This window comes from Callorhinus ursinus, unplaced genomic scaffold, assembly GCF_003265705.2.
Source record: "Callorhinus ursinus isolate GAN/ISIS: 27379988/994484 unplaced genomic scaffold, GSC_fseal_2.0 scaffold3, whole genome shotgun sequence".
NCBI classification, from domain to species: Eukaryota; Metazoa; Chordata; class Mammalia; order Carnivora; family Otariidae; genus Callorhinus; species Callorhinus ursinus.
The window spans coordinates 2,626,303-2,649,085 of record NW_027397065.1 but is presented as its reverse complement, the minus strand read 5'-3'; the positions used below and the strand labels follow the sequence as shown (position 1 = coordinate 2,649,085).

The following is a 22,783-nucleotide window of genomic DNA, read 5'->3' as shown; positions in this document are numbered from 1 at the left end:
AAAATGGAAGGTTTTTATAGAGGGAGGGTGGGGCAAGAACATTAGTAGCATGAGAGGATTGTTGCAGGCAAGGCTGCTTCCCCTTAGGAGTCAAAGCAAGGGGTCTGTCTTATCATGCAGGATTACCTCATCTTCCTCTGTGGGGGAGGGGAGGGTGTTGGAGAGAGCCCAGTGGCAGACGCATTGGCGCCCGTCAGAAAATTCCTGACTGACAGCTAAGACTGCATTTCTGGGGGAGGTTGAAACTGCACTAGATTAACTAGGAAGCCCCAGTTTACAAAGTCGGCCTAACTGATGCCATTTGGGGCCTGTGGTTTTGTTTTTAACAATGAGACAGGAACAAACAATGCAGAGAAATGCAGTGAAGGACGAATGTGTTTTTTCTTTGTGTTAATTATCTTATGTCCTAAAAACTCAAGAACTTCTTTGTTTCCAGAAAATTTGATAAGCTACTTTAAAATTTGAGACCATATAGTTTTTCCAGTTAACAGATGAAAAAACGTGTGAAAAACACAAGAAATATGATATAGAACATGCTATTAAAGTAAAATGTTCATTAAAAATAATTTTTTATTACTATATATTATTACTACATATATGGCCTTATTTTTCCCAATGCCAAAAGGCCAAAAAACTTTAATGTCTTACTTTTTGTCATCCTAATCCACCATCACTCATCAGAAATTAATAAAAATATCCCCAATGAAAATTCTGAACATCTCATGTTTATATTTATGTTTGACTTACATATTATTAGACACAACTGTATAATGACAGTATTCCTCAGTGGAAAAGAATTATTCATTCTCTTATTTAGGTCATGCTTGTGTTTCAACTGTGAGGGACCATCAAGAGTTAGCCCAACTATGGCCCTAGGCATCAATTAAAAAGGTTAACACCCTAAAAGTCCTGATTAGTGGTAAGTCCCCAATAAAATGGTCAAGGCTATAAAACTTTGATAAATTGTTTAAAATTCAAGTGTGTTATTATTCTTTAAAAGGCAGTGAAGAGCCTGATTGAAACAGTAGAGCTTAGCTGAGAAGAATTTTGAAAATTTTTATTAGAAGAAATAGAGACCTATTTAATGTGAATCTGGTAGTTATCATCCCCACTATGAAAACTGATGTAGGAAAGATATTAGGGTTCGAAGCCGAGGGCCAAGAAAGAATTCTTGAGACGTCTTTGGTGCAAAAAGGTGGTTTTATTAAAGCCTGGGGACAGGACCTGTGGGCAGAAAGAGCTGCACTGGGGTCAGGAGGAGCAGCTCCTTATATACTTTCAAGTTGGGAGGGGGTTAGGGATAGAGTAAGTCTCTAAGGAATTTGGAAGCAAGGTTTCTAGGACCTTGAGGGGGCTAGCTATTGTTGGGAAAGGGTCTTGTATTAATGTTTCATAAAACCTGAGTCAAGAGACCCTCTGATGTATATCGGTGGGCCATATGCTTGGGGGAAGGAAGGCATGCTTCATAGGTGAGTGAAAAATTGTTACTTTTACATAGCAAAATTTCACTATTCTTCTTCTTTTTGGTACTTTGCCAATATCTATAAGTATTAGCAAAGGTGATTTTTTTCCTCCTGATGTCAAATATAATTTAATAATCAGTGTACCCTCAACACATTGAGACAAAAAGACCCAGGATTCCCCTGATCAAACTAGAGTTTGCCCCTGCTCAGCTCAGGGCAGGATTCTCTATGTTCTTCATTTGTGGTTGCCAGATTTAGCAAACAAAAATGCAGCACACCATGTTAAATTTGAATTTCAGATAAGCAATGAATAATTCTTTTAGTATAAGTATTGCAACTCTGTCTCCATTCAAGATCTCCTAGATTTTCCAGTTAGACCAGATGTTCTCCTGAGAAGACACCTAAGGAAGAGAGGATAAAGTGAGAATGCCTTTCTTCCATACACGCACATATATGCACACACTCTCACAACCTGCTTCATGTCTGTGACTCCACTTTGCCACCTCATCATTTGTCTCCAGAATTATCTTCTCCAACTCCCTAACACTGTTTCTTCCTCAGCACCAGTCTGGCTTAGAAGACACATGGCTGAATGCTTAAATCACTACTGTGCTCATACTTCTAGCTCTGTACTAAGTCATTTCTGACCAAAAATAGCATGAGATGTGGAGTGAGGGAAAGGTTCCTAATGTGGGGTGGGAATTATCAGACACCTATGTCTCTCCTGCCACATCACTGACATATCTTCTCTGAAGGGGTAGAGTCAGACTACAGATTGTTCTGATACAATGCAAAATGCCGGTGTGATTTAGGAAACTTTGAGATGAACGTTGGGATTCATTAGAGAAGCAGACTATTTTGTACTTTTATAGAAAAGAGGAAAGGCATTTCTACATTTCTGATGTTAGACTAAAAAGGAAAAAAAATTAGATGGTCTTGCTGTCTGACTACTCTTGGTAATATCTCCTATAGATAGATATCTGTGAAAAGCAGATGATTTTCCAGTTCTATTTTTTCTGTAGGAATATTTCTTATGGCAGTCAAAATCTAAGTGCCAGAAAGCAGATAGTTTAAATCTATAGCCACATTTTAGAATGGCATATTTTATGTTTCATAAATCTTTATAGGCAATCATCCTATGCGATATATTTGCTAAGATATTCTTGTTTCCCGAAGAGACTTTCATCTTAAAGAAGTTAAATATTGGTGGTGTGTCCTACCTACTGAATGACTTTTAGACTGAGCATTCCAAACGCCAGCACATGTGGGAGAAAGAAGGCAACAGTCGACAAGAGTTGGAAAGTTTTGCTTTGATGTTTCTTGGTGTCTTTTTCCAGGGTCAAGACTTAGCAGAAGTCTTGTAAATTTCTCAGGGAGGTTCTCTGGCTCTTCGTGAGAAGTGGCCAGGTCCCCAGCTTCTTAGAGTTAAGGTATGCAAGAAAAGCACAGAAGGAATGGAGGTGGCTACCCTGTCCCCTGTCCCTTCTGCCTCTCATCTTATTAGATTGGATCTCAGCAGTTCTTTAGCTCAGTGTGTCATTCTCACAGTGGATGAGGGAATCACAGGTACGATCTCTACCAGCTTACTGGGAATAGGGAAGTTGCTATTACAGTGGAGAGTTACGGCCCTTCATCTCAGATCTCTATGGGTCAGTTGAGCCGTTCTATGAGAGACCAGAAGTGAAAAGTTCTCAAAAATACTCCCAAAGATGTGCTGCTTCCTCCTCTTTCCCAAAACTCCCAACCCCCAGAGTACCTAAGGAGGAACGAATTTTAGAAAGATATCACAGCCTTCTTTTCAATCAAGAATTAAGTATCAGCCAACCAGCTTTCACATCAATTACAGGAAAATGAAAGAGAGGTATGATAGTTTGAAAAGCAATAAATGACCCTTTATTGTCAGAGTAGAAAGCAAAAGACTACATATCTGCATTTTTTTTTGCCCAGTTATTATTAGAGTCTCCCTCTGGTGCATTTTGAAAAAAAAAAAAATGTGGAACCAAAAAGCAATAGAGTGCAGATAATACTGCAAGAACTCTAACTGAATGTCAAATTTGTGGTTTAGTAAAAATTTATTGGGATATAATCAGAGATTTATATACACTAGGAACAGGAAGCAAAGCCAGATCAGTTTGGTGAAATGTAGCATTCCCTGAAGCTAGAGACCTAATTTTTACATAATTACAAAAGAGAGCAAACTTCAGAGCCACAAGAAATCTCCTGAGGGCAGCAATGGGAGTGGAATTCATTTTCTCAAAGAATCCATATATTCATTTTAATGGTTTAAAATGATTCATGCACTAGTGGAAGAGAGACATGGAACTTGTCCCCATGTTTTTCTTTTTACTTCTCCCATCAAACAAAAATGTTCTATAACTGGACCTTTGAAGTTAAGTCTTTGGATAGGCAGTTTGAAAGTCTCATAATTTCATTGAGGGAGCTTGGGAAGCAAATCTCTGAAGGAACCAGGGTCCAGATTTTTAAAGGGCTTGTGGAACAAAATAACATTTTGAAAGGGACACAGACAGAAATTGGTATCCAATATGAAATATGGTGCAGAATGATTTATATATGTCACCATGTTCTATAGCTTTCAGAAAACCTGCCAGTTTCCCAGGGGATTTCAAATTAATCCCTAGTAGATGGCCAAAGTAATATTCCCCAAGGAATGTATAAGCTTTTGCAGAATGATATTAAAGAAATACAGAAGAATAAAGGCGTTGAGTTGTTTTGTTACTGAAATATGAAAAAGAACAAGTAACACTAGTTGTTTGATATGTTTATTAGGTTTATGTTCATGAGAATAAGTATCACCCAGAAAATAAAAATAAAAAGAGCAAGTAAAATAGAGAGAGTAGAACCTAAGAATAAAAGATTTAGAAAGTGTACTCAAGGGCCACAATAAATAAATTTCAATAGGTTGCCATGTTAGGATTTATTCAAAGAATCAGAAAATAATAAGTTCACAATTAATTTTGAAGCCTGGATATCTCTGACAGGCCTGGCACATAATGTTGAGGAAGTTTGGGGCACAATTCTTTCAGACAGTTGAGGTCCCTTCTCAGACTAATCAATGTTAACAAATATCAAAAAGTCCTCTGTGAAACCTATAACCCCTCGACATCAATTACTCATTGCAAAGTTCGGGAGTTCCCAAATCCACTCTCACTTCTGACATCAGTTGCAAGTTCAAAGTTCCCCAAGACCACTTCAGGTCCTATAATCCGCTAGAAGGACTTACAGAACTCCTGTAAAACTATTATACCTACAGTTACAGTTTATAATAGTGAAAGGATTCAAATTAAAATTAGCCAAGAGAATAGGGATATGGGGCAGAATCCAGAAGAGTTTTAGGCATGAGCTTTCAGTTGTTCTCTCTCAGAGTCTTAAACAGTGCTAACCTCTCTCAGCAATGATGTGTGACATACAATATGCACTAAGTATTGCCAACCAAGAAAGCTTACCTCAGCCTTGATGTTCAAAGTTTTTATTGAAGCTCAGTCACGTAGACATGATTTACTGCCTGCAAGGCTGACTTGTGTCTCCAGCCCCTTTGGTGGTCAAGCTGGTCCAATGCCCCCACCATAAATTACATTGTTAGCCTAGACTATCTGGTGTGGCCCAAGGTTCCCATGTAAACAAAGACAGTCTTAATCATTCAGGACTTTCTAAGGGTTTAGAGATTATCTCCCAGGAACTGAAAGCAAAGGTCAGACCTCCTTTTGGGTAAGGTTAAGATTTTACTGCACACTCATATTATACAAACCTGTATGAACCGTACTCTCCTCACTGGAATGACACATGTCTGCATCACTATGACGATACTAGATTGGACACACCTTGAACTTTGCAGATAGGTTCACCTGCTGATAAATTGTTTTGGTTGACTATGGCCTTTAATCTGCACCTTTGGAGGGCAGTAGTTCTATTCAAGAATGCTTTGGGTTGGAACACACCGAGGCAGCTCCCTGTTCCTCTCTGTGGATGAGGATTTTTGCTGTATCATTGTTGGGATGTCCTATAGTGAGAGCTCATCCCCCAACTCATTCTGCTGCAGACTGATGATCAATGTAGACTTGTTAACACAATCTCCTATCTCCAACAAAGCCTTTCTTTATGTGTGCATGCACTTGTTAGAATGTGATTCTCAATATGCACTATTTTCCAAGGAACATTTCCTAGAATATTGGAATTTACCTGGAAACTGATTTCTTGTTTCCTTATTACATCAGAAAGAATGTACTTATATTTAGACTAATTTTGTTACAGAGTTTCATTGGTTTAGTGGAATTGATTGGAGAGAAAACCATCAAGAATGATACACCAGCCATTCAATCATGAAATGGTTTCAGGATGCTGATAAATTTTCCTAGAAAATTGAATTCGCTGAATAATAGCTAGAGTCTGTGTAAGCTAAAATAATCAAACTTTGGTTTTAGACTTTTATATCCAGTCACTAACAGAAGTTTCATACATGGAAAACTTCCAATAAGATTTCTTTTTAATGGGATATACCTTCATACCACTAACAATTTTCTATACATTTTAACACAATAATTTTTGTTTTACCTTTTAATGAAAAGTTGTGATTTTTGGAATGCTTTAATACAGGGAAAAGTAAAACATAAGTTGTAAATTAGCCTAAAAGTCATAGAATGAGAAACAACTGAAGTTTCTCTTATAAACACTATTCAAATAGATAAATACTGTGTTTGTGCTTTAGGCTTTAAGTCATTAAAGCATTGATTCAAGTTGTAACTGAAATATTTGACAGAAATTCAAGGCATGTTAAATGTTAATAGTAAGTATATAAAAATGATTTTTATGATACTGAACCATAAACTAATAAGTGTAAGTCCTTTATATCACCCACAAAAGTCAGATTTTATACTCACATAATATATAAATGGTTACTTTATGAAATAGATACTTAAATCCTATGTCCACTAAATTTCCACTATTTTAATAAAGATCATAATCTTAACTACGAATTGCTATCTTTAAAGTGTCATGATTCAATAAAATGAAATGAAATTGGAATAAATATAAATGTCTACATCCACTATAAATCTATTTTACAAGTAAAACATTGGGAAAAACCTGGCTTAAGAGAAATTCTATGAAAAAGTTCCAAGTTTATTTTGACCATTAGTCATCAATCATGACCGAAAGTGTAATATAATAGTTTTAAATTTTAGACTGCATTGATAGAAGTACTGTATCCATAACAAAGGTACACTCTATATTTTGAGTCACTCAGGTCATTACTGCGTACTATGTCCGAATAAATACCACCCTTTAATCGAGTCATAGTTAAACCAGAGGGTATCCAATGGAATGCAATCAAAATGATAATTTGGAAAATCATCTTACATGAGGAATTTTTTAAGCAACCACAAATGTTTAGCCTAAAGCACTATATTGAGTTTTTGAGAGATTTATGTTAATTATTGTTAAATGTATCTAAAAGTGTTTTTCTTTTGATAGATATCGTCTATGCTTGTTGAGAATAAAGCACTAGGATCAGTAGATGGCAGTTAGAAAGAGGCGTGTGTCAGCCTAATGAAAGGACAGACTTTCAAAGTGTCTAAATATGTACCTACCCTATTATATTGAGGATTGTGTCACCATTGTGGGAAGTCCCATGTCAGAAATGTTAGAGGAAAGTTGGTACTGGCAGATCTATACCTTCTCTTCCAAGTCTCAGATTCTTCTACTCTATGGGTGGAATTACATAAAAACAGTGTTTCTCAGGGATCAGAGTTGGAAAAGACTGTTCTTTTCTAACTCCTTCATAAGTACTCTGGATGAAAGAATAAATAATTGAAATTATATATGCTGAATAAATTTTTTTTCTCTTTTCCACTCCTCCCTCCCACCCCACCCCCCCCACACACACACACAAATGCTGCTCTGGGGTAATGGATTTTTATCTTTGTCGTTAACCCTTTAAGGATATCAGATCAGTGTACAGACATAGGCAATGAAGCCAATGGTATGTTTGACACCATTGCCCAAGCACATGCAAGCAATAGCTTATTCGACCCTTGTATTTTCACAATATCTGGAATCCCGGTTATAGTTCTAGTCTCCACATTTCATTATTTCTCTTTTGATTAGAGAAGAGGAGACCAAATGATGACATATGATGTTGGATTCAAATGCTAGAAAGAGGAGACCAAAAGGCCTAGGGATGAACTGATGGTTACCTGAGACCTTGCTAAAATACTGATTCATTAGCGTTGAGGAGCTCAGGGAGGCTATCTAAAAATCCTTAAAACTGCTGGTATTTGGATGACGTGAACATAAATTCCAAAAGGTTAGAACAATGGGAGTCTCTTTAAAACCTCTTTTTAAAAAGATTTATTTATTTATTTTAAAGAGAGACAGAGAGAGGGAGGGAGGGAGGGAGAGAAGCCTCGAGCAGGGGGAAGGGCAGAGGGAGATGAGGAGGGAGAATCTCAAGTAGACTTCCTGCTGAGCGTGGAGCCCCCATGGTGGGGGAGGTTTGATCCCAGGACCCTGAGATCGTGGCCTGAGCAAAAACCAAGAGTCTGGCGCTTAACCAACTGAGTCCACCCAGGCGCCCCTCTCTTTAAATCTTTTAACGCATTTTTTAGGACAAATAAAAAGAAGTATATCTTCACAGACCAGATGACATTCTAAATAAATAGTATGTGCAAGAAATCCCCCCAAGGATTCCACAACTTTTGTGAAAGGCAGTTATAGGTCATGGCCGCTAAGAGAAGCTGAGTATGCCCCAGCTGTCTGACAGTGTCATGAAAGGATAACCCTGCCTTCTTGGCAGTCTCGCATTGATGACATCAGCTCTCGCCTGGATAGACCATTGTCCCTAATGAAGAATGACAAGTCTCATCTTACAAAAAATATTAAAACGTTGCTCGAAGCAACATTTAATTGTTTTATCTGACAGTCTCTCTGTGCTGAGATTTGAAACCTCATTGGAATCTGATTTGAATTTTAACTAGTATCACAGGAGAGTTGACGCTGAAAAGCAGAATCCAAGATCTCAGACACATGGAGGCAATGGCAGTTCTCTCTATTTATTATCCTCTAGGTTGTAGTTGTAGAAGCCTCTCCAAAGTACCTTGGGCACCTTTTTCTTGAGGGCCCATATGTTGGGAAAAGCCTGAGAGATCCCTAAGCATTGTCATGTCTGAGTACATCAGCAAACTTGTCATCAGCTAATTTGCTAAGCCTCCTCCTGAAACTGAAGCATATACATATTCTTTTCTAGAAGTTTCTCAGTGTCTTTCTCATATACAACTTTTCCCCTCTCTATGGAGATATAATGTTTTCCATCAGTCTTTCCAGACTTTGGTATCAATTGAGATGCTCCTATCTCTGAAGTGTGTATATAGAAAGCCCGTCTCTAGAATTTTTACACATTTTTAAAAGTTAACTAAAAATACTGAGTTTGCATTCCTTTGTTGGATAAAACATTGAACTAGCATTCTTAAGCAAGATCTTCCTAGTGCTGGAGACAAGAAAACAGTACTTGGGCCACATGTTTGCACAGCAAGTACAAGATGTCATGCTTGAATTTGCAAGTATGTGCTTTGTGTTCTCTGCTGTGTCATTACTGAAAGACTTCCAAAAATAAAAGTGGCTCTTCACTACCTTTAGGCCATGGTTTGGTTGATTCCAAGGTAGCTTGTGGCTGTTTTTTCTGTGAAAATTTTTGTTTTCTAAATTATACTGTTTTATGAAACTTCATTTAATCTTTTTAATGAGATTCAAATATCTGTGAGTTTCACAGATTGAATTGAATCCGAAGTGTCAGAGTTGAATGCAGTTTCAGAGCTGATGTAGTTTCTCTAAATGTATTCTCCATTATAAAGGATAAGTATAATAGTTCAACTATTTATTTCTGGGTTGATAGTTTCTTATTGAAACTTGTGCTAAAGACCAGTGACTTAAAAGAAAATTATTTCTTACTGAGTATCCTTCCCAAGAAGTGGTATGACACTATATTTTGTACTGTTATAGATCTTGTGATGAAAGTTAATGAATTTAAGTTCTATTATTCCAAAGAAACACCTTAAGTTCTCTAGCAAGGCTATGAAATTGGATTTAAGATTCTGTATTAAATTGTAACACCACAGTCTCAGTGAAGCATTTGAATCCAACATCATATGTCAGAGAGAAGGTCAGGAAACCATAGAAGGTACTCTCTTATTTTCTGCTTTTGCAATGACAACCTCTCTTAAGGATTTTTGGTGAGTGTCTGTGTGGTATGTCCTATCCATGTGAGCTTCTGCTAACTGAGACACTGTTATTTAGTAACACATTTAAGTCCAGAATTAGTTCTTGCTTGGTCAATGCAAAGCCAGAGCATTGCTGAGGATAAAATTCCTAGTAAATGAAAATGGATTCAGATATGCCAGGATGATGAATTCTAGATGTGGCACAGTTCGGTATTCTCTTCTTCAGCAAATATTTATTCAAAAATCACCTTGGGGATATATTTTGTGTCAGGTTGAAAAATTGTTCTCCACCGGATGGGGATGGCACTTCGCATTTGCCCTCAATGACACATAATCTTTCCATGGAACCAGCAGGAAGATTACCCCATCTTGTCTGTTGCTTCCATTAATCAGTGCCATGCTGTCTAATGCCTTTGAGAGGCTATCTTTATTTTTCCCTATCCAGGAGACCTTTTGTGATCATTTGAGACTGAACCAACTTATTCTAGAAGGCCATTTTTAAAACATTCCCTTTAATTTTAGAATGTTCAAAGATATGGGTTAAATATTCTGTCATGTGGTGATGGAGTTTTTTTTTTACCCCCTTTGGGGAATTTTTGTTTCAGGTCTCCCTTTAGCGATATAGTCAAGTTTTGATCTCAAGCAAGAAAGAAATTATCTTCCAATTATAAGATGCCTCATAAAGTTAAAAGGGGAAAGTCTGAAGAGATTTTTCATTATCCTATTTGAGCTAAAACGAAAATATGAGTATAAGATAGTTAGAAACTACTTCAATAATAAGTGTGCAGGCTCCGTAGATGAAAAACGATGAAATCTTCAAGTAAGACTAAATATTATGAATGCATGAATTTCTCCCAAAGTAATGTGTAATTTGATGTCATTCCTATCAGGATCCCAGCATTCTGGTTTTGTTTTTTCTGAAGCAAGCACTTTGCAAAGTTATTATCAAGGTCTCTTTGGAGAAAAAAAATGGACATAAATGCTCTAAAAAAAAAAAAAAAAGCTTTGAAACAAAAGAATGGTGGAGAAGAATCCAGTGCCAACATGTCAGGATGTTATAAGTCACAATGATCACAAACAGTATTGCAGGGATCCAGGAATGAATAGACATAGAAACCAAAAAAAAAAAAAAATAGTTCAAAATAGCACTGATTGCGTTCTCTCTCTTGGGGATGGGTTAATTTTGTTGTCTGTGTGAGAAGTGAGCAAAAGACACTGTGATAGAGAGTGTTGTCCTCGCCAAATACCCATGTGCTCCTCTCCATTTCAAGCAGCTGGGCTGGGGTCATATAATTAGTTAAGGTCAATGATATGTATCTCGAAATGATGTAAGCTGCTGCTATACTATGTTCTTTAAAACATCCCACCCAGTCTAGCAACTCTCACCTTGCCCTTTGTCAATGTGGAGGCCACCTGTTTCAGATGACGGCTACAATTTGCAAGCAGCCTGGATCTCTGAGTCAACTCCTTAAAAGAGAGCACCTTCAGCAAGCTGCCTGACCAACACCAGCCTGTGACAGAAGCAAGAAATAAATATCTATTGCGTTAAAAAGAAACCTGATAGGCAGATGAAGATGATAAATCTATGTATTCCTGCCTTAGATGCCCAGTTTCATCTTATTTAACTCTTTAAACATTACTTGACAATTTTTTTTAAGATTTTATTTATTTATTTGAGAGAGAGAGAGAGAGCACAAGCCGGGAGGTTGGGGCAGAGGGAGAAGCAGGCTCCCCGCTGAGGAGGGAGCTCAAAGCAGGGCTTAATCCCGGGACCCTGAGATCCTTAGCTGAGCCAAAGGCAGATGCTTAACCAACTGAACCACCCAGGCGCTCCGACAACTTAATTTTAAAATGTCCATGAAAAAGTAGCTGCAATAATTTGTTTTGAAAAACATGATTAGCTATCAAAATCCCATGTTTGGGAAAAAAGATTCCAAACAAGAAAGTGATAAAAATAATTCCCAGGCAAAAGAAGGCGGTATGATTGATATTCTTCGCTCTTTTCTCCTAGGTTTTCCAGGGCAATTTTGACAATGATACCCACAGGAAAAACGTCATCGACCCTCCCATCTATGCACGGCACATCAGAATCCTCCCCTGGTCCTGGTATGGGAGGATCACGCTGCGCTCGGAGCTGCTGGGTTGTACAGAGGAAGAGTAAGGAGCCTCCACACCCCACAACCCTCTTCTCTGTCCCCCTAAAACTATTTCCGTGGGAAGAACTGTACAAACTCTGTAGGAAACTGAATGGGATTTTTCATAAAAAATGCTCAAATTATGTCCACTGTCTTTTTCAGGAGGTCTAAGCCTGCCTTTTCAATGGTTTAATTTTAATTTCTATTGTTTTAAATTTCTTAAGCAACATCACATTACCTTGTGCATTACTTTTGTCATTGTTTTCTGAATTATTCTCAATGGTTGAAATATATTAAGGAAAGAAAGTAGCACTCTTTTGATAGCAAGGGTAAAAAAAAAATCTCATAATTATCAAATAAAAGCAAGAGTTGATAGAGCATTTATAATCAATACTCAGCTAATTCTTATAAAAGGAACACTGCAATGTTAGCAATAAGTTTTTTTTCTTCTGTAATGACTCCACATGATCATAATTGTTTTCCCTGTGCCTACCGAACACTGTCAGTGTTTATAACCGAATTTTGAAGAATCAGTTACATGCAGTACTAATTGATATTATAATTCTCATTTTACTTTCATTATTTCTAATCAAATATATCATGTGATCCTTTTCCTTTTCATTCTATTCTATATTCTTTATATTGTATATTGACTAAGTCCTATATTTTTCTAATTGAGTTTTTTCCTATTATTTGCCAAAAAGTTTCATGTTTGTGTGTGTGTATATGTATGCATATATATATGCATACATATATATGGAACATGATTGCATATCAGTAGATTGATCATATTTAATATCAGTAGATTGAATCTGCAATTCTATTTTTGAAGGAAGCTATAACTATATAATTTCCAAATACTTCCTTTATAAAAAACCCATTACAACCATTTTGCAAGATATAAACAACAACAAAATAGTATTATGTCCCTTTAAACCAGAAGTTAAAACTTTGTTTTGACAGTATTTACATAGCCTTATCTTTAAAATAATACAATAATGAATTCTTTGTCCATTTAAAATTTTTTTGGCAAACAAATATTAACACAGTGCTGCAGAGCCTGGCCAAGCATACTCATCATTTCTTTGTTCATCTCTGCATTTCCTGTGAAACTAAAACTTTACTGAGACTTGAATGAAACTGGTGGCAGTTTCCCAGGAAAGCACACTGTGTAGTTATTTGTGAAAAGTATTTACTAATGACAATGTAATAGATCATTTTAAGATGAAAATTGATTTCTATTTATTTTGCTTCAGAGGTCCTGAAAAAATAAGCAATTATCATAACAATTTGTTATTGATAATGGAGGTTTCATTGACATGTTTCTCAAATTAAAGTTCACACTGCCTCCATAATAGTCCTCAACATCTAATTTATAAGCTTTACAAGCATTTATTTTATAAGGCTTAGACACAGAATTATTGGAGTTTTAAATTAAGGGTCCTGGAAAAGAAAGTATAGTATGTGTATGAAATGTTAAGGTCCTGTGCAAAACTGAGAAGTTGGTTTTGTTTTGTTTTTTTTCCCCTCTATTATTTGTGCTGCATAACAAAAGCCACTAGACTGTTACTGTCTTGTCTGTCCATGTGTTAACAGCATTTCTTAATGATGTATATATGGAGTGGTCTTCAATCATAGTGAAGAATTTAAAGGGAAAGTCAATCATAATGGTGTTTTTAATAAGAGTAAAATTAGGACTGGCTGGCCACACATTTTTCCGATGCCCATGGGCTTTCTACTTCAGGTTCTTATGAAATTGTTGATTGGAAGCATCTGAAACGGTAATCATTTTTCAGCATCTTTCACAAACAAAATTGTTAGGTCCCAATATTGCCTTTTTCAGACAACTTTAAAATTAAGAATTAAATCTTTTTAATTTCCTAAATATCAAAGTTGTATGACAAATAATTACTTAGGTCCAAAAAGACACACACACTTACTGTCTAGCCAATGCCTTTTATTTCTGTAAACATCTACTGCCCCACCAAATTTCTAGCCGTTTTCCTTTGCAGACTATGCACGATTCTTCATTCCAAACAGAGTAGGTTTTAGAAATTATGAGTAATGCTTTGTAATGATTTACTTTCTCAAAACTATTCCTGGCTTCTTGTGATGTTTTGAATTTTATTTTATTGATAGTTTTTTAAACAAATATTTTAAAAGGGAGTTTGTTAAACTTACAAAACAAATATTTTAAAAGGGAGTTTGTTAAACTTACACTTCTTACCTTTTAGAAATACAGTGGAGTGGCTCTCTCTTGCCTGTGCATTTTCTCTCTGCTCTCTGCGCTCTTCACCAATGTGGCATGACCAGCGGGGTATCTATTTGTCCCACGATGCCTCAAATTCGTGAAGACAAAGGGATTCCCACATGTGGTGATGTTAACAATTCCTGTGAAGTAGTATGTAGCTTTTGTGTCATTTGCATCAATGACACCGAAGGGAAACAAATTTATTCTATTTAAATTCACCCTAAAACAAATGAAATCTTAGAAGCAGAACACACAGAAAAATCACCTAAGTCTTCGCTATATGGAGTAGCTATAATATGCTAGTTTTATAATCTATGAAATAACATTCTAAACATCTCCATTTTATCTATGTCCTGTTGAAAGCACTTATCATAGTAACTAATTCTAATTTCAGGGTTGACTTTCTCTTTCTGAATGGCTTCGAAGGATTGGTGTGAACTTTGAAGACTTAGGGTACTAATGATTGTATCTTTGCTAGTCAACAAATTATGAAACAATACTGCTGGCGTCTGATGTGTCAGTAAGTACAGAAGTTACTAAGACACAAATAACCTTTGCAAACTTTCAAGCTGTGTAATATTCCAATGTTGGTTTTTTTCTTTATATATAGACTTAAATCGTGTAGGATGTTGTAAAATTAGTATGACCTTGTCTAGTCTTCAAACTTAAAATAAAACTTTTGAAAATCTGGGATACCTTTGAAGCAGTTGTAATTAAACACATTTGTAAGAATACACAAATTGTCTGAATGCCCACTACTCTTAACTACATGCTTGATGTACTTTTTCTTTGTACAAGACAATTAAGCAAATGCATAAAAAAACAAATTACAATAGCCTCCAAATACCCCTTGATAACAGCTAACCTCAATTTTCCAAAATTTTTAAAATGTGTGCATTTCTCCCACTCCTTTTAGCTGTGCAAAATTTATTAGAATACTGGTAGCGCAAAGTCATTTTCTGCCTCATACATGTTTAAAGTTTTGTGTTCCAGGATTGATCTGCCCGTTGTTAATCACATGCCGTTGCTAGCACTTCTAGTATTTTTTAAATACATGATTCTCAGGAGCATAATGAAGCAATCCAGTCAATAATAAGCAATAACACAAATATTAATAATATATTTACCCATGTAACATCAGCTATTGCTTAAAGACTGTCAGAACACTTGATTTCTTCATAAGCCCTGTTTTTGCCTCTCTGGAAGTCATGGGTAAAATATTAAGTCTGTGTTCTTCCCACTTCTTAGATATTTTCTTAAGATTCAAAAATCTAGGGAAAAAAAAGTAAGCTATTAGATGTTGATTCCTTAGTTGAGTTTCAGTGAATCTCTGAGAGATTTTGGTATCAACTTGTCATGTGTGTTCATGTAGTCATTCATGTTCCCCTACTTTAACTGCATTTGAAGGTGAATGCTTCAGTGGGCCTCCATTGCTTACCTCACCTTTTCACATACACAAACATATACAAATATGCTTTTACTAAGTTAAATATATATATATATATATATATATATAATATCATATATTTAATATATACTTAAGAAGGCCAATAAAGAATCAGGACAACATCTACACAGGGTAAAAATTCATTGTGATAGAATAAATACTCAACAGAAAATTTTTCAATTATGAAGCTTTTAAAATTACTGATTCAAGATGTGGAAACAATAGGAACATTTAGAATTCCAAGGAGGAAAGTCTGACCCTGTTGGAATCTGTTTTAAAAATCAATTAGGGATAACATCATGAATGGAAGATATTCTCTCTGTAGAACCTACAAGTTTAAAACATCTAGCACTTCAACTGTGAGTACATGATTTTAAGTAAAGATTTTGGTAAAGAAACATTAATTTTTCCTGTCGGTGATGCAGTGCTCTCTATCTCTCCTCCCTAAGGCCAGTTGAAAACAATATTAACAATGGAGTTAGTGTGTTATTTGTGCAAAATATTGCCTCTAGCCTTCAAAATGCAAAACGGCTCTTTTACCTGAGCAGGTAAAGTGGAGGATTAAGCCACTTTGCTAGCTGGAAATAACCTGAACTGCTCTGAAACAGAATGCAATGATAAATCTGTCTTTACAAAGAAAGAATACCTAGTGTATGTAGCAATTTTTCTATTGATTTTGAAGGGGGAAATAGGATCCCTTGATTCTACTGCAGTAAGTATCTATAATTCATATTGGAAGTTTCAAAATTGCTACCAAATAAAGTGTTTTCCACAGTAGGCAAGTGGCACTTACTCAGAGAGTGATTCTATTAGATGAATTGGGTAACGGAAACAGGAAAACATTTTTGGAAAAGGCTCCTCATTTAGTTGTTTTTGCATATCTTGGCAGGAGTTGATTGAGTCATTTGAAAACACTAATGCTGTGGAAATATGGTATAGTAACATCACCAAATGGTCACCGTATTACATGATTAGGCATTGCATATGGTGACTGCCTCTGATTTAATTTTGTTTTAATGTCCTCAAAGGCATGAACCACACTCTTCTATATTTATGTAAAGTCCCCCTAGTGCCATTCGCATGCCTATCCATAAATATGTTGATTATGATGATGAACTGACATAAGATCAACTTGCTGCTACCTGGAAAAGAAATGGTGGGAATGAGACTGATGCAGCACCCAAACAGCAAGGCCCCCGTGGCCAGTATGGAAACAGCTTTGTAATGACTTCTAGAAGCAGCGGGGCCCAGACATTGTAGAGAATTAAGGGGAAGGCCACTGGGAGGGGACTGCATGCCTATGACAGAGAAGGAATGTTTCCAATAATAAATGACTTAAATGGCAGATTAAACCTGGATTTGCACCTATTCTATAATTGTTCCGCGTCTTTAGTGAATAATAGAGCTAATTATATAAAAATGAGAAATATAATGAAGAATTTTAAAATAGTGTATCTTAAAAATAATAAGAGAGAATTAAGAGAATTCTATTTTATTTTAAAAATAATAATAGTAAAATAATAATGATAATGACTTGCTTTGTAGTGGAACTGTGGCAGGCCAGTGGCTCTAGCTGACAGGATTAGTACAGCGCTTCTTGAGCCCAGTGGCATTTTCCACCTGGGCTCAGGAAAGAGGACTTGAACAGAGAGGTGAAAGAGGGCGTATCACAAAGTGCACTACATAATTAACCTCACGCGGTTTAACTTCCTCGGCTCTCGAATTCCTTAGGTAATAATATGGAAAAATGCTATTTTTTTAAAGATTTTATTTATTTGTTTGAGAGAGAGCATGAGCAGGGATGGGGGGGGAGGGACAGAGAGAAGCAGACTCGCTGCTGAGCAAGGGGACCGAAGCGGGGCTCCATCCCAGGAGGATGGGACCACAACCTGGGTCAAAGGCAGACGTTAACCAAATGAGCCACCCAGGTGCCTCAGAAAAAAATGCTATTTTTTCAATAGCAGATGCATCCTGCTGTTGTCTGAATGTTTGTGTACCCCCCAAATTCATACGTTAAAATCCTAACCCCCAAAAGTAGTGGTGCGGAGGGGGCCCTTTGGGAGGTGGTTAGGTCATGAGAGCGGAGCCCTCATAAATGGGATTAGTGGTCTTATAAAAGACACCCCCAGAGCTCCCTAGTCTCTTCCACCATGTGAGGACACAGTGGAAAGGCACTGGCTATGAACCAGGAAGCAGTCCCTCGCTTCACTGTGCTAGTGTCTTGAACTTGGACCTCACAGCCTCTGGAAGTAGGGGCATGAGCAATACTTTTCTGTTGTTCATAAGAAGTTACCCGGTCTGTGGTATTGTATGACAGCTCCCTGAATAAACTGAGACACATCCCTAAAAGGAACCTGTTTTTAGTAGTATAAATACCTGGATAAGCTGTTTGGGTTGTGTACTGAGACTCTAAGAGCCATGTTTAAACAATACTGAAGTGTTTTTCATACTTCTAGTGGTGAGAAATTGGTGGATTAGGACCAGCAATTTTTTTTTTAATTAAATAAACTAGGAGAGGAGTGGAGAAAGAGGGGAGGGGAGGAATGAGTCCACTGTAAAAAATCTTTCCTAAAACATTTTTATTTTAATTATATTCCTGTGCATATATGTGTTCTTGACCACAGCATAAATTATTTTTCTTACTCTGAGACGCAGTCGTAAACATTAGAAAACCACAGCACCGTGGGCATGAACTGCTTTCTAAACGGATAGTGTCTGCTAGCTGCCTGGTATGCTGGGTGGTCAATGTGAGTTTAGAGCCAGAATTGGATGGATCCTAGCAACAAGAGGCTTTTATAAGCTTGGTGGGGACAGAGAGGACCGTGGTGCTGGAGGCTGATAGGCTTTTTAAGAAAACAAAGATACTAGGAGAACTGTGTGGATTTTTTTCTGTGTGGTGGATAAAGCCCTTTATTCTTCTCCCCATAAATCATTCTAATACAACAAGTTTTTCCCTATTCTGTTTCATTGTTTATTCTGCTAGGGAATAATTCTGCTAGAGAAGGTATGGCCAGCTATTGAGTCTGGCCTGAAGGTGAGTTTGCAGCATGAACAGAGGCCACCTACGGGGTCCTGCCACTTGGGATATAATGCAGGTCCATGTGTTGTTTTGTTTGTTTGTATGTTGAGTCGACTTTGATGTTTGTTTCTTTTAATTGATTTTTCTACATGCACTTGTGGTTTAAAAATCCATAATCTGGTTCCCCCATGCCCTCATTCTAAACTTCTCAAGCTGTTTCCAGAAACTCATACTACTAATTCCTTGCTTGAGAACAATCCTACCTAAATCTGGTATCACAAACACTTATGCCTCTGAATTGTAGCATTAGGCTGTAATTCAGGTTCTGTAAAATATTAAATTGTTTTCACTTTCACTGGAGATATAAATAAGGCTAAATTCTTTTATAAATAACACCATAGAAACTACTATTACGTAGTTAAACTATTAAGTTTAACTATTCGGTTAAACCTTTAAGATCAACCAACCTCTTTTTAAAATCATTCTTTGAGCAAAATTTAGGACGATGCAAGATTCTGGAAATACAGAGATGAAAAGACTGACTCTCGGGAACTCACAGTGTGGAGGGCAGTAGGAGGTTAACAAAGAAGTAAACATATTAGGCTGTATAACAAAAATATGTTCAAAGTGCAAAGAGAACATAAAACAGAACTTATACCAGTAAAAATTCAGTGAGGGAAGGCAGTCCGAGGAAGTCAACATCTGAAAGGACACCAAACTGTCCAATTTAATATTCATGACAACTGAAACATCCAATTTACTAGTATGACAATTCTAGGAAGAATGAAATAACATGTCCTCTTGGTAAGAGGAGAAAGAGGAGTGGGGCATGTGGGTGGCTTAAGCATCTGACTCTTGATTTCAGCTCAGGTCATGATCTCAGGGTCACGAGATTGAGCCTCGTGTTGGGCTTCCTGCTGGGCGTGGAGTCTGCTTGGGATTCTCTCTCTCCCTCTGCCCCTCTCCGTTCACTCTCTCTATTAAAAAAATAAATAAATAAAAATGGAGTAGCAGAAAGCGGTTAGGAGATTTGTCCAGGTTGTAGAGCTCTGATTTGCACATACCTAGATCTTAGATGTTTCCCACCCAGTTCAATACTCTTTTTCTTCTTTCAAGTCAAAAGGTCCTGAAAATGTGTTTTGTTATACACTAGTACATTAACAACAGGAATGATTTGCCTCCAACCCAGAATGCATTGTTTCTTCTGCAGTTTCTCCTCTTGTTCTAAATAATTTAATACATCAGTATTATCTAATAACATGTATTTGAAATAATTGATCGGTGGGTGAAGTGTTGACCATCATATGAATATATGAAGAGCCACAAATTACTGAACAACTAATGACTACTATGAGGTATCAAGCAGATAGCATTAATTTTTTCAAAGGTGAGTAATAAGCCCAAAACATCAAATCACCTATCCATAGACACAGTAAATGGCCATCCACATGTGGAGAGCATGAGATCTTTAATGCAATAATCAAAAATCCTTATATTCAAGAAAAATCTGAAAATAGTGCTTTATAGATAAGAGAAACCACAGATATTTCCAATATTTTAAAAAGAATTTCATGTTACATAATGGAAACACAGAACTACCCCTGCTTGAGTTCTAGTTCTCAATATTTAAAATTTAATATACACTTGGTTAGAAGAGAAGCTGAGTGGTGACTAATATCTTAGAAAATAAAGCATGGGTGCTAACACAATTTAAGGAACCAACTTCTGAGTGATACATGAATGGTATTATCTTTTTCATTCCCCGGTGACTTCTCAATTAGTAGAATTAGGAGCTTACTCAGTGACAAATAACCTTGAGTAACCTCATGTAATCAGTAAATTAAATTTCTATAACTTGATTTAGTCAATTCTCTGTCCATCGTTCATCAGTGAACCAGAATAAGCTGAGAGAATCTAAGACAACTGGAATTAAGAGACCACCACGTCTGGGATGCATTTGTTTAAATGTTTAATTCTCTAGGTTGTATTCATTCAATGTCCTCAATATGTTCTAGAAAGGACGGTATAACCTGAGTAAGTCTTTAACAATTCTAATGGTCAATGAATCTTACTTCTAATATTTGAATTACATCCTTGCTGAAGCTGAATCTATGTATTTCATTAACATCAGAAAACTGGTAGTTAAGGTATTTTAACAATCAGTCTGTTCTTGTTCTTGCATCCCTCTTCAAATGCTTAAAACCTACTCAATGTTTTGAATGATCTTCTGAAAAGGTAAGGCATCAAACTGGGTAAGGTGCGTGGAATGCAGTAAAAGATCATTTCCAACCCTTATTTGATTTATCCTTTAGTAAGCTTACCTTGCAGCAGCACCTATAAGCTTGAGGATGTTCATTCTGTAGTCTAATGTGAGTACCAGACTATCTCTAATGTATTTCTGCACATTAAAATGTTCCTTGGTCTTGGTTTGGGCCAATATCCATTTCCTCCTTAACCACATTATCATATATGTATTCCTATTTTTTATTTAAACCACTTTTGCAGTAAATAATGATTTGAAACCTGTGCTGAAGGCACTCTTTCCTCTAAGAAATCTATTTAGTATCTACTAAAAGTAAAACAAAAGGACCTGTGGAAATATCAACAATAAAATTTATGTCCAGAGCATCTGTGTGTTGTTAAGCAGATTGTGCCACACACAAAAATGAAAGGCCCAGGGGTATGAGTTCAGGTTGAAATCCAGCCTCTTTTGCATTTAGCAAGCTAAAATCTTGAGGGAGATCCGAGGATAGGAAGTGCCTTTGTGCATATCATTTTCCCTGAAGAGGCCTTTTTTGCTAATTATAATTAGCATCTTATGTGCTGGGGACAAAGGCTTGATTTGTTTCAATGCCTGTCTACCATTTTTATGAAAGGCAATCTTCCAGTATGGGAGATTATCAATATTTTACAGTTTTGCAATACATTTAACATAGTCTGAAAATTTCCTGCCAGAGTAAAACTCTGGGCATAAAAGGGACAACTCCAGCACTTGCTTCCATCTTCCCTCACTGATCATGCTGTGGGTCATGAGTTGCATGTAACGGGAGTATGGAGGTCTTTTCCCATCCCTTATTCCTGCTTTTAAAAATGGTTGCAACAGTTACAGTTAAGGATGTATCAGGAAAGTCATATATTGAACAGAAAAAGAAAAGCAAAAATTCTACAGTCTTTGTTATTCATTCAGTAAGTTACTATTAAATGGCTCCTCAGTGTGGGTTAGACTTGGGAACCCACATAACCATGTCGACATTCTACCTGAACTCAGAGGGCTTGCTATTAATGATGTTGGAATTTGGGGCAGCAAAGGCAGAATGAGGAGCTGATGCAAATTGTCCCCCACTGAATGAAAAAGCTCTTTTGTTATAGTGACATCTTTGAATAAGTGCATAGGACCTTACTTCTGACTCTTCCTGAAGAAAATGTTTGTAGCTGGTACTTGCCAAGGTTTGCCTTTTCATACTCTCTGCAAAATATTTGAGTTACTTTTTTCCTTCAAAAGCATGTTTATTGGAATACTTTAATAAAAATTCATTCAGCAATGCAAATAAAACCAAAAATTTGTACATTTGTGTTGTAATTTATGGTCTATATTGCGTATCACTAAAAATAACACGAATTGGAAGGCAGAGTGTGTTTCTGTAAACTTGAATTAATGAGTGATTCCACTGAAACTTTCATTAGAACAGTCCCATAAATTAATGTAGGATGAGAGTCATTGATTTATATTCTAAAAGGATTCTTAAAATATTAAAAATACATGTCCCTTAGGTTAACATCTGACTTGAGTAAATTTACTCCTCACAATCCCACAAAAATAAAAGCAATGGTTTCCCTATACAAGTCATATTTCTTTCTGTTAGCATATCCTTTGGTATTTTCAGAATTATGTAGCCCCGCCTAAATAAAAATGTAATTGGCCCCATCACAAAATCAAGCTCTGAAACAATAACTGTGGCTCAGCTGAAATTTACTTTAGAGAATATTTATTAGAACGGATTTATTCCAATGGAGTGGTTTCAGTAGTATGTTAACTTTTAATAAAAATAGTAATCCATCTGAGAGTCATATTCTTACCTACTATCTACTTTATTTCCAAAGAAAGAGCTAGTTATTCACAGGCTCAAACATTGACATTATTTAAAGTGTAGAAATATATAAACTTTAATATTATTAGCATATTCTAAGTTTGGTATTTTAAATTGTAAATTCTACTAGCAAACTTAGATCTCCCAATCTA

At 36.4% G+C, this 22,783-nt stretch overlaps 1 protein-coding gene across 2 annotated transcripts in view; it reads left to right on the top strand.

Annotated features, from left to right (window-relative positions):
- EDIL3 (EGF like repeats and discoidin domains 3) overlaps nt 1-15,441 on the top strand; it is a 415,090-nt gene extending 399,649 nt beyond the window's left edge. Inside the window, exon 10 of one of the 2 annotated variants that reach the window (XM_073887730.1) lies at nt 11,703-15,441. In XM_073887730.1, the coding sequence (XP_073743831.1) occupies nt 11,703-11,852 (150 nt within the window). In that variant the 3' untranslated portion in view covers nt 11,853-15,441. The remainder of the gene's footprint in view (nt 1-11,702) is intronic. The other variant, XM_025866595.2, reaches the window with a different exon arrangement.
- Nucleotides 15,442-22,783: the final 7,342 nt, after the last annotated feature.